Genomic DNA, 13,412 nt, shown 5'->3' with positions numbered 1-13,412 from the left:
CTACCAAGTGAGTCCCAGGAAAGGCGCAAAGCTACACAGAGAAACCCTGTCTCGAAAAACCAAAAAAAAAAAAAAAAAAAAAAATTAGTTTAAGGATTATTGTGATTTTCTTAACATGGTAATTTTAAAGTTTAATTTGTTTGCAGTTTTACACACACACACATATACACACATATATACTTTTCACACACATATAAAATTATGTACACACACATCTATATCTATATCGATATAGATATAGATATACATGTAGTGGTATTTGCTTTGCCCATGACCTTGGGCTATAGGGCCCGAAGGAGGCGGTGCTTCCTGCCTTTGTAAGTGACCTCTTAGAAGGAGAGGGAGAAGGGTCACATGCCCCTTCTCCCTGCTCCTGCCTGTGAGGTGGATTGGCTCTCTGTCAGATCAGAGGACGCCTTCAGCTGTCTACTCCGTTCTGTACTCATGAGTGTATTTCCTCACTTTATATCTTAATTAATCCTGTGGCTCGATCATTATCTATGTATCACTCACTGCTCCCATCTCCCTGCCACCTTTCTGCCATATCTTCCTTCCTCGGCAAACATCTATCTCTCATTTTCTTTCTGCTCCTTTTGATTGTGGCTCACCAAGATTCACCAGCACCATCTGGGTGAGGTTGGCATTGAAACTGTTGCTTGGAGCCTTGTGGGTTCAGCAGCGGGGGCACAACTACAGGGAGAGACTTCTCCTGCCCCAGAGTCTGTCATGACCACATTTCCGAGGGGAAGTGAGGCCGTGGATGTCCTCCATTCCTTCACTGTGCCTAAAGACTGGTTTGACAGCATAACTTTTCATAATATTTTTTTCTTTAATCCCAAATCTCAAATTATTATTTAGTAAGAGACTTCCTGTTGCTTTTAAAATCTTTGGATAATTACCAGAGTTACCTTTTTCCCATGCTCCAAACAGATGGTTTATATCTCATACTGAACTGAAAGGAAATCTAAGGTAGAGAGAAATGCCCATTTTTAAATCATGGAAGTTACTATTGCTAGTTATGGAAGTACCTTCCTTATATATGAAAGGTACTGTTCCTAATTATGAAAGATATTTTCTCCTAGTTATGGTAAGTACTGTTATAAACTAAGGAGGAATTCCAGAAGGAAGTATTTCTAACTATGAAAGATGCTATTCATGTTTATGGAAACATTGTTCCCAGTTATGCAATGTATATTCCTAATTAGATTATATATGTGTTATACTGCCCTGTGAAGATGCCTTGAATTATGGTCTAATATTGTCCTTGTTGCTGATAAAGTTGAGTATAAAAAAAATTATGTAATAAACCAGTTCCAAGATTTTATCTTATAGAAATGAAGTTCAATGTGTTATCTGGTAATTTCACCTAAGAGCCTTAATTTGATGGAAACTCAGTCTTCCCAGAGGGTAGCACAGAAGACTTCTACAAATGAACATGGGACCCCCCTCTTTCTGTCATGAATTAAAAACTGTTGCTTATTTCTGGCTGGGGAGACAGGGCCTTCAAACCTTATTCTAGACTTTAGCTCTCATACCTAGAGACAAAAATTCACCGAGTCTCACTTCTGAATGTTCTCTTGACTGTATTTAATTTTCCAATTGAATAAAATTGTTAAAATTTTAATGTTAGAAATAATATTCTATTTCTCACTATAACGTACTATAAATCATGAGTATAGCCTTAAATGTGTAATGTACATGGGTAGGATTCATCTAACACCATCATGTGGGAGTTGGGCAGATGCAAATAGCCTTTCAGATTGACTTTTTAATCCTGTATCCAAGTGTTGACAGTTCAGTTCCATAATAGAACTGGAAAATATTTTCCAGAATGTTCTCTTCTGTTTTAGTGTCAGTATTTACTGTGATACCACATGTTTAAATCATTGTACTTGATTTTCATTTTCAATATTACATAGCAGTAAAGAAGAGACATATGTAAAATATTATCACCAAATCATATTGGTAGCTACAAAATGAAGTTATAAACTTCATATAGTCTTAACAACAAAAATTAAATACTTTATAAGGCTATTTCTGTAAATATAAAGTTTCAATGAAAAAAATGAAGAGAGAGGTGTGCCAAATTCCTCCTTAATTTCTAATTCAGGAGAAGAATTGTGATATTTATATATCTTTGAAAGGAATTGGGTTTTTATATTTATAGTCATCAAACTTAAAATTTTTATGTTCCAACTTAATTTGCTATTAAAGTAGTAAACATGACTATATTTCATTGTATTTCTGGCTTTGATGATACCTTTAATGTTCCTGTGTGGACTCTGAGTTTTGCTGACACAATGCTAGCGACATTGAGTAACAGGAAATCATCATTTACTGAATTAAAAAAAAAAGAGAGAGAGAACCTCCCTCTTCTATGAAATATTTTTATATGGATACTTCTTGTTCTCCTACTGACCTTCCCTCGCCCTTAAGAAATCATGGAAATTTTAAGATAGCATTACAAGAACTGAGGGCTGAAACAAAACGGAGTTGGAAGCACTTCAGCTTGGCAAATTGACATGCTGTTTTTGTATTTATGTCTTTCAACTTTAACACCGACAATTTATTAAGTGAGACTCTATGCCAGAGCGGAAGCTCCGAATCCTGTTTGGACACCGTTGAGGAAGGAAGCCGGGACTTTATGGGGGCACCCCCTTCCTCTCAGCCGCTGACCAGGAAAGCCATCTTTCTGTATGAAAGCTATTCAATCTGAGAGGTGGGGTGCTTCGGGAAGGAAGATGACCTCTCCCTTGTAAAGTGGAATTGCTGTTTCCCCACCGTGACTTACTCAACTCATGTCCACCAGTGTTTATGAGAACACTTGTGTGAATGATTGTAGTGACAGCAATAGTCATTTAAAATATGGCTCAGATTCCCGGCCTTCCAATTTTTTTTTCAAGTTATTCGAATTATCAAGCATTACAGTCAGAGACTAGCAGACTTGATAAGCCCAGGTTGTGCTGAGGCCCTTTGGAGTGGACTACGTTTCCTAAATGCCAGAAGTTTCATCAAAATCCACCATGGCTGTGTAGGAAAAGCATGGCTGCTCTCAGTCTGAAGACAGAACGAGGAATTCTACAGTTAGCGTGCTTTCAAGGGAGCCAAAGACTTTCTGAAATGCCATGGGAGGTGCTGTTTGCTGAGATGTCGTGTTTGCTGGGAACTGCAGGCAGGTAGCACAGTGAGAGGAAGTGCTGAGAAGTGCTGGATGGAAGGAAGCCAGGGAGACTTGGTACTGTCAAAGACGTGGACGTGTAGGCACTTTGGATATCTTGAATGATTTGGGATCTTGACTTCAAATTCAGCTAGGTTTTGATTTAATTAATTTGAATTTTGTGGGGACCAGTGAACCACTGATAGCTTCATAATGAAAATTAGCTCCTTTATGGTTCTTTAATCATTTTTGAGAATGATTTTATAATTAAAGTAAAATTGCTAAGAAAAGAGAGCTCTCTATTTTCTTCCCATGTTAGCATCTTTTTTTTTTTTTTTTTTTTTTTTTTTTTTTTTTTTTGGTTTTTTGAGACAGGGTTTCTCTGTGTAGCTTTGCACCTTCCCTGGACCATGTTAGCATCTTATGTTACTATGTTGCATTTGCCAGCGCTAAAACTTCACCAACAGCAGTATGGGGAAATGGAATCTTCATAATTTAGGAACAAAAGCTTTCTATCATTATGACATGATTTACACCTCTAGGTTTATGTCAGCATGCCACTTTGAGTCAATGGTTGTTACTTTATCTTTCTATCAATTATAATACCACTCTAAAATTAAAAGTTGACCAGTCTTTCATTTAGTACCTGCCTAATACTTGCTTCATGTGTAATCATATAGTAGTAAAAACGAGACCAATATAAAAACAGTAAGTAAATTATCCAACCATGATAGTAGATACAAAATGAGTTATAAAATACATTTTTACAGAGGTCAAAAAATTAAATACATTTTCGACTTAGTCAAAGTTAGTTTTGGTTTTCCCATTTAAAATGCAAAGAACATTGACACTAATACGTACTTTGTCTTTTATTCCTAACAGATTAAAGATGGACAACCAAATTGTTATGTGTTGAAGAATAAAGATTTGGAACAAGCTTTTAAAGGGCTTATTTACTTAGAGATGGACCTCATATATAATCCAGTAAGTGCCCTCAGGATGTCCCCCCAGCTTCTCAGTACCTAAAACACATGGCACTCAGCCTGTGTAGTCTCAGATCAATGTCAAATATTTCAGAATTGAAGCTGGAGAATGGGTGGTGGTGTGTTTATACCTCAGTCATAAAATCCATGTTGAATGGTCCAGGTTTCAGATAGTTGAGCCCGCAGGATTGATGAGGTTTAAATTCTCAGTAATCTAAATGTCAAGGAAAAAAATTAAAAATAAAAGAAAAAGTAGCCTTTGTTTATCTATATATACATACATACATACTTTGTATATCTATATGTCATCTACTGATTACCCAAATATATGATACATTATACATATAATCCATTCTATAAACATAAATTTTATGTTATATGTAATCTACATATAATATCTAGCATATCTGTTTCATCTATGATATGCAAGCTGTGTGGTCTTTAAAACAATGAGTATCATAGATTTTATATCTCTACAGTCTCAAATTCTCGGTAATGTTGAAACTGGGAGACGGTCTTCAATATAAGAGTGTGTTCTCCCTAGTCCCTTCCTGTTCCACTCCAATAAACCGTCTCTGTAGTTTGCAGGAGAGGTGACTCGATCTACTGCTTTCTTCTGGGAAGCACTTGCATATGGATTAGATGGAGATTATGTTATTCAGCCAAGACATGAGTGCAGTCGCAGGGGAAAATATGTTAGTTAAGGGCTACAGTGAAGGTAGATTCATGTTTCAGATTTTGAAGTTTTCCCTCATTCTGCTGGTTTGAACAAGTCAGTAAATTCCCCTGGGGCACAGCTTTACCCCTGTAAACGAGCTAACATGGACCATTTACTTCCTTTTTCAGGTCACTGGAGGTAATGAGATTGTCTGTGGAAATGTTGTTTTTATGGACTGAGAACTGTCATTCCTGTTTTAGGTGCCATTGCCAAAAGTTTAGTTCAAAATGAGAGGAGAAATTTTTGTCATTCAGTTTAGCATGAAAATTTATGAAGCTCGGTGTCTGTCCTGATTTGAAGTATTTCTGTGGGTTTATCCAAATGGTGACATAACTGTCCCTGGTCCAGCCTGACTTACCCAAGGACCTGATGACCCTGGGACCCTGAAAACTGGCCACGCATGACAGGACCCACCAGTTTCTGGTTCCTACCCATGGCCTGTGGGTTAAAAGGTCTCATTTTCTGTGATCTTCTCAGCTGCTCGGGAAGAGAAGGAAGTCCCTGTGAATGCTGTCCTTGTAACAGCCATGTTTTCCCCAGGTCAAAGCGAGTATCAGGACCTTCACTCCAAGAGAAAAGCGCTTTGTGGAAGACAGCCGCAAGCTGTCCAAAAAGGTAGGTGGTGCCCACCAATATGAGTTCATTCAGCACTCAGGATCCAAGCATGTCCGGTCATGGCTGAATTCTCCTTCACTTCTCTCCTCTCCCACTCCTTTTTGATTTGGACTCCTCATCTCTTCATTTCTTTCTCTGATCTTTTCTCTCAAAATAGGGCTTCAGCCAAGTCCGTGAGGAGAGGCTTAAAACATACCCCTGGGAGGGAAGAGGGGGTGTGCACCCTGCAATGTTCTCTAACAGTACACATGGAGCAGACAACCTCAAAGTCTTTGTTGACCCTCTTGCCTCATACTAGTTTCTCCTTTCCCAGCTGAAGGCCAGCGCTGCTCTCTGTTTGTTCAGGGGGGTAAAGGAATTTCCCAAGGGACTGAGGAAGCTTCTAGCCTCAGATTCACCTAGTTGCTCCCTGTGTCTAAATTTAGGGTGTGTGTAGGCATTTTACCCCGTATTGAATTAGCTGTCCCTCTGTTTGCCCATCACCCCTGAATTCCTCTCTTATCAGTTCAACAAAAGGTAAAGATCTAGGATGAGGGGGAGGAACTTCATATTCAAAAAGAAAACTCCTGACCTCTGCGTTTCTTTCTCCTGTGTCCCCTCCCTGTCCTCTTTAGATAGAGTCCAGGATTTCAGTCAGGACCCATTGTTCCTCTTCAGTGGTGTAACAAAGAACAAAGTGTCCCCCCTTTAAAAGTGTTTATTACTTCCACGGCTTCCTCTGCGGTGAGCAGCTGTGCATGACACAAAGCAGTTAAATATAAAGCAGTCTTATCTTCCTTTTGTTTCCCATGAACTTCTGGGCCGCCCTCACTGGGGAAAGGACTTAGTCTTGTGGAGGGAAGTAGCCCAGTGTTTTGTTTTAGTGCCTTAGCATTGAGTGCAATAGTCATCCTGTGTAATCCGAGTAAAAGTCTTCATTTTTATTATTATTATTATTAGTAGTAGTAGTTTTTTGTCTTTTGCTCTGTTTACTTGAAAGTTAAAACCTAAGTGGAGGTAGGCAGGGTGGCAGCCTTGCAAGCAAATCAAAATACGGTGCTTCCCGCTGGGAGAAAAGACATTTCCTTTAGAAAACAGCTTGGCCACTGGGGTGGTGTTGGCTTTGAGAGTGGAGGGGGAATCTGGGGCCAAATTCCCTGGGTGGGTCAGGACCCTCCCCAAGTACTGCCCTGGGGTAAGTACTGTGTTACTCTAGAGGGTCATAAAGTTGAAGTTTTACTTAAGAAACAAACACTCAAAACCAAGTCTAGAACTCTCACAACTACCTGTAAGGTTAAAAACAATGACAATCCTTTTGGGGAGGAAGGTTGAGAGACGTGCTGGAGATTGTACAGCTGGGAAGGGGGAGCTGGGTTTCCTTCCTACAACTACACCTTTTGGCCTAACTAAGCTGGAATATGAGGGCTTTCTGACTGGTATTCTCTCCAGTTGCAGCCATACCAAATAGCATCTTGAGACTCATTCCCATTCTGTCTCAATATTTTTCTTTCTAGCTATGTCTCCATACTTCTCTCTCTCCTTGTCACACCATGTACACACACATACATGCGTTCACCCACGCCATGCACACGCATGCACCCAGCACTCCTGTACACCAAATGCCCAGGTGCTCCAGCTCTCCTCAGCTCAGTTTTGTGCTGAACACTATTAAAACAAGCCATTTTTCAGACAATGGACCATAGCTCAGGTTGGAAATTCTTGTTCCCTATGGATGGCAATATTTTGAAATAGTTTTAGAAGCTATGAGGACTTCTCATACTTTTTTAATTGGTGCCATTCATGATCCAATTGAAACAACCAGGGCAGTGGCTCTAAGAAACCATCCAGAGAATGTATGTCTAATCTACCTCTCTGTTTTCCATTTTTTTCAAAACCCAGATCTTATCAAGAGATGCAGACAGGGTGAAGAGACTCACGATGGCAATTTGGAACACAATACAGTTCTGCAAGAGCTGCTTCCAATGGGAGTCCACACTGAGAAGCACAATAGCGTTTGTGGTAAGATCTTTTTCTTTGTAATGTTCCCATTGTTTCCGGTTTATTTGTATCCATTCATCTCTCTAAAATATGTTATAACATTGGAGGTTAGCCTTTCTAAGACTGGACCTGGATAAAAGCTGCCTGTAAAAATCCTTTAACTTATTCCAATAGTATTCATAGGTCACTTCTTGCTCAGCTTAAAAGAGCCAGGATCTATGTGATGATTGCAACATATTTAGATAGTCTTTACATGACCTACAAAAAGTGGCAGCTGGCAAGCAATATGACTAAATTATATCTAAATGGTTCTACTTTAGTTTTTCAGTAAATCATTCACAAAATTCAATATTAAAAATATGTCTCCACATCAAGCTTTGGATACAATTGATCACTGCAAATTAAAACAGGACCCAACACCAGAACTGAGAAACACTTGTATATATGAGCTACACTGTTTCTCAAAACAGTGGCCCATTCTCATGAACATAATCATATCATCAAGTCAGAGAGCTTTGAGAAATTGTCACACCTCCTGAGTCTGTTACTGAAAATCCACAGGTCTTTGAAGAACATCCCAGTTGGTACCACAGCCTCGCTTAGCATCTCTGGGGCATCCTCTCTCTTTTGTAAAGGAACTGGCCCTTAATCAGACTGATAATGTCCGCTATGGAGGAGATACTGAGATTCTTAATGCCTTATATGTCTTTTATACCTGGTATTAGTGATGAATTTCTATACAGTTTATATAGATATAAGAGATTACAATAGTTGGATTATATATATATATATATATATATATATATATATATATATATGTAATGATCCAAGGCAAATTGGATTCTCCAGTTTTCTGTTGACAGTACATCATCCTCCATGTTTTCTTCTGTCTTGCAGGCTCGGCCTTAATTTATATGATGTATATATCACACAGATATATTCATGAGATCAAACTTATAGAAATAAAATCTAAACATTGCTGTTACATATATATGTGTATATGTATGTAATATATATGTGTGTGTGTGTATTTATATATGAGCATAAGATATTAGTGCCTCATTGTGACCTCAAAGTTATTCCTACATTTTTTTATAGAACCAGTTATTTCAACTCTAAAAGACTTTTTCTTTACCAGTGGGCAGTATTTTGATTGATTGATTTTCATTTTTGCATCATTCAGGCAATGGCAATCCTTGCTGTCATTGCCCTGGCATTTATTTAGCTATCTCCATTTCGTACACCCTCCTCAGCTGGTGGCTCCATATCTCAGGCTCTTCTTGCACCTCCTCAGCTCCACTTCCTACCCAGATTCCCTTTCAAAACTTTCCATGGACTGTTGTGTGCAATTATGGGCCTCAGAGGAAAGTGAACACAATTGGCGGCTGCTTGCAGCCAGCGCTCTGGCCAGCCGCATGAGAGGTAGAGGATTTCCCCTTTTTCTCAGTTGATTTCTGGCTTGGAGACTTTAGAAAAACAGATCTGTTGCCCTGGATTCGGTAAGGGGATGACAGAAATGATTAATGGGCTGCTGGCCTGATCTGAAGAAAGATTAAAACAAATGAATGGAAACAGGTTGTCCAGTAAAGAGCACTTCTGGACAGGAAGGGAGCCTTGCCAGGGGGCTGCTCCATTGCCTCTGCCTGAGGTGATCCTCTTTGCTGGATACCACCTCCGAGAAGAGTCAGCCCCAGACAGGGTGTCCGAGACTGCAACAATGTTCCTTGGCACCAAGTGTCCCCAGACAGAGGGGCAACAGTGCTGTCCTCTCCACCCTGATTTATTGAATCATAATGCCCAAGGATACATGAGCTATGGGACTGTGGCAGGCTCTACTGTTTGTGTGAATGACATATTTCCTTCAATACATCACTGAAAAAAAGATCAGACTTACTCACATACACTGTAGAGTCAACTTGCTGTGCTCATGCACTCCAATTTCACAGACCCAACCAACTACAACTAAAAAAAAAAAAAAAAAAAAAAACCACTTCAAAATTACATCTATACTAAACAAGTACAGATGTTTCTCTTGTCCTTACTCATACAAAATTGTATCACTGTTATCTATATTTCATTTGCATTTTATTTTATGTTACAAGCTGTCTAGAAATGTTTTGTAAGATATGTGTAGGTTACAGTCCAGAGGATGACATTGGATCTAAGGTACTTAGGCATCTATGGGGTTAGGTGTTTGGGGGTGAATCTTGAAACGAAAACCCTAAGTTTAATGAGGGATTACTATATATATAAACGGTATCACTTCTCCTGAGTATAGTGCATTGAAATGCATCCACATGCAAAAGTTTATACCATATGCATCGAGCCTAGCCATGGTGTTTCTTACAGACAACGAGACACTAAAAGGCAGATAGTTCCTGCCCCAAAGCTGATTAAATGAGATTTTATTAAACCCTTTCTGTTACTATATATCACCATTATAATTATCCCTCTACAGTTTCTGATCTTCAAAATATAGGACTACCTTGAAATGTACTTAAAGGACAGAATGGAGGGCATGTGTGTGTCTATGTGTGCATTCCACCCTCCTCTTTTGTTGTTTAAATAACATTGTGAGCAGTCAAGCTCTTTTTGGGGAAGCATGTTTGTTCATAGAGTATTCTATGGGTGTTTCCATTGCTCATAGAGTTCTGTTGGAGCTATGTACATAGGGACTGCCACTGGGCATGTTGCTATATCCTTGGGTATGTAGACCTTTGTCACAGTTTGTCTATCATCAGAAAGTTAGCTCCTCAACTAAGCCGAGCCAGAAAGATGTAAGGAGGTTGAGAGAAGGAAGCTCAGCATCCTCTCTGTCTGGCTTTCTTTGCAAGGATGATGTGTATGTAATCACTGGTACCCACTAATAGTTCTCCTGTGGTCTAGTTAAGGCAGGGTGCCGCTGCTTTTTATTCATCAAACTGGCACTTCCTTTATGTTCCACCTCCTGGCTGGGTGATACAGGGGTGAACAGCTTTATGAATATCTGAAGCATAGGTTTAACCTGGGAACTTATTTAGCAACCAGATTGTATTTGAAGATCCTTATCTTCTATTGGAAATGAGGATGAGTGATAGTGTTGGGCTACTGTAGGGCTGAAAAAAAAAAAAACAATTTTGGTCAAACTATCCATGATAGGACTTTCCCTGTCCCTGTAGATATAAGAATTAATGCTAGCACACTACCTACTCAGGGGAGAAAAGAAAATACTTTTTTCTTCAGTTCGCTCCAAAAATAGTCTACAAACTTCATAATCTTCCCTGTTCTTCCAGATGAGACCAAACATATGCATTGTGGGATTACATTTAGTATATGCTAGCTATTAATGTTAAGTCTTCAGGGAAGCAGGGCATACGTTTCCCTGGGATTCCTGTGAGTGTGGTTACATAGATCATTCCTTGTTGGAAGCTTCAGTTTAAAAATCAATCAGCGTTTTAAGATCTAAGTCCAGGGAGTCCAATCAGAAGTAGATAGACAGACATGGAAGAATTCATCATGTTAGATTATTTAAGCATAAACCTGACTCACTGGAGAACTTATCCTCTGGATCTTGTGTGGGTGGCTGCATCCCCAGTGCTAGGAGAAGAATGCTATCTTGAATACTTCCTGATAGCTACTATGTGTTGTTGAAAAAATCAAATTAAAGAAGAGGCTATCAATTTGAGAGGGGACATGGGAAGAGTAGTTGGAAAGAGGGGACACTGGAGGGGTTTAAGGAAAGAAAGGGAAGGGGGAATCACTATATTTTCATTTCAGTATATTTAATATGAATATTTAATTAAAATACAATCTCAAAAATAAACAAATAAAATGCAATACAATAAAACTTATTTTATAATTGTTAAATTTGCATTTTATGGGGAATGGTCAAAATATACAAAATCATGTTTCTCACCTCAATGTATTTTGTTAGGCAGAATATTTAAAAAAAAATTCTTAGTCTGTCTAGAGATTTTGTACTCTTTATGAACGTTTGAGAAATATTTTTGTTCATTGTTCTCTCTGAGCTTTAAATTAATTATTCATGCTAAATTAACTATGTAACTTCCCTCTTCAAAGAGTCACATTTTTGACTTTCCCAATTGAAAGCCAATACAAGTGCTAAGTTATTGACAGAGAACAAATGCTCAAACATATTGTACATAAGAGTGAGCACTTCTGTCTGTGTACTGCTCTATGAATTGATTTGTAAATATAGCATTTATCCATGTGCACATGGTTATACTCACACAGACCTTGAACTCTGGGGATACTAAGAGCTCAGATTACAGTTTTTCTGATTGGGTATAGCAATTCCAGGCAATGTTCCTGTGCTAATTCAGTGAGTTCTCACAAAAGCCTGCAGATGTAGATGTAAAACTGACCCTCTTTTTCATAGGTGCAAAATGTGAGCCTGTGCAGCAGAACGTTGATGTTGATGTTCATGTGTTTTTAGGAGGCAAAGTGGGGATTGAAACTCAGATCATCTAGCTTTACAAGGGGCCTGCTTTATTCGAGGGCTAGATATTGCTTGCCATCGGTGCTCATGATTCAATGCCACTGTTGTCTTTGGGTTTATATTCTGACTCTTGGAGCAAGCTAACGGATTATTTCAGCAATCCCTTGACACTGTGTGAGTGGGGGAGACACCTGTTCCCGGGCACTGAGAGAAAGATACCTACCTGGGTGGGACTAGTTCTCTGTCAGTGACTTTGTTCTGAGTTGATGGGACTAATATTAAATAAGATAGACAAGTTTGTGATACCACTGGGCAACAGTTCCAGCCTTGGGAATTATGTGACCTGTATCCACATTGGAACCCATATACATGATCTGGGAAGCACTGGTTCTATATTCATCCCTAGTTGGATGTTTGTTTCCCTTACTTTGGGAGGATTATCTTAGATGATTCAGAAGTGTTTTCAAAGAAAGCATAAACAAAGACTTAAACTAATGGGTCATGAAAGAATACTTTTCACATTTTCTTTAAGGTTTCAAGTTGTTAAAAAGAAGAGATAGAATGGGAAGTAGTTGTGGAGAGTAACCAGTGCCTTCAGGTTATCTTATACAACCCGTCAATAAGCAGGCATTTTAGTTTAATCCCCATAATGTCTCTATAGCAGCACATCATTTGATAGTGGGTTAACTCACAAAAAATACTTTTGCATTGTGATATTATATAGTATACTATAGAATCAATTATAAATATGTTATTTTTCTTTTTCTGTTTTTTTTTTTCTGTATAGACTTATGCATTATCTCAGGACACTGTTTAAAGATGTGAAGTTATATTATCACATAAATACATTTTATTGCACAATTTTCCATGTGATAAAATAACATTTACTAAGAGATGGCCTCACCACAAGGTTACTTTAAATAGCAAAGCTCTCATGGTGCTTTTAAAGTGGTGTTGCCTTTAAGGCATTGTGTCTTTCCACCAGTCTTTCAGACAGACATCTACTACACTGAGAGGTTAGTGTGCAGGGCATTGATGGATTCCTTGTTTTATTAAATTTTTCCTTAGACATTTGCTGTTAAAAAGTAATCTAAATCTACCATATATCAATGGACATCTTCATAAAGCTATGGCTTTAACATCTGTGACTTTTTTCTTAAATTTTTTGAGTGTAAGAAAATGAAGAATTTTTCTTGAGTTGACAGGCCTTGTAATATGATATATAATTTAAAGTATCAATCAACCCCTCAAATAAGGTTAAACATACAACTCTCCATTTCTTAATCATAGGCAGTATTTATAGATTTATAAATTCATTTATGTCAAAGGAATCTATAAATGATATTTATATTTGATATCATTTATAGATTCCTTTGCAGTTTGAGATCCTAGCATATTAGGAAATGTAAAATATTTTGACTTTGAGCTTAAACACAACAGTAATAATGGAGCCAGCCATTCCAACACATACCAGGCATATGTGTAAAACACACACACACACACACACACACACACACAGAGAGA

General features: G+C 38.4%; 1 protein-coding gene across 7 annotated transcripts in view; it reads left to right on the top strand.

The window, feature by feature from the left end:
• The window catches only part of Mctp2 (multiple C2 and transmembrane domain containing 2), a 280,804-nt gene that overhangs the window by 191,620 nt on the left and 75,772 nt on the right, over positions 1-13,412 (top strand). For all 7 annotated transcript variants that reach the window (XR_013042416.1, XR_013042415.1, XM_076545038.1 and 4 more), the window contains 3 exons: positions 4,040-4,141; positions 5,399-5,473; positions 7,352-7,471. Coding sequence is in view for 5 of the 7 variants with exons in the window: in XM_076545038.1 (XP_076401153.1) it covers positions 4,040-4,141; positions 5,399-5,473; positions 7,352-7,471 (297 nt within the window). In the remaining 2 variants the exon portion in view is untranslated. The remainder of the gene's footprint in view (positions 1-4,039; positions 4,142-5,398; positions 5,474-7,351; positions 7,472-13,412) is intronic.

This window comes from Peromyscus maniculatus, chromosome 1, assembly GCF_049852395.1.
Source record: "Peromyscus maniculatus bairdii isolate BWxNUB_F1_BW_parent chromosome 1, HU_Pman_BW_mat_3.1, whole genome shotgun sequence".
NCBI classification, from domain to species: Eukaryota; Metazoa; Chordata; class Mammalia; order Rodentia; family Cricetidae; genus Peromyscus; species Peromyscus maniculatus.
This window is presented reverse-complemented; position numbering and strand designations above follow the sequence as displayed.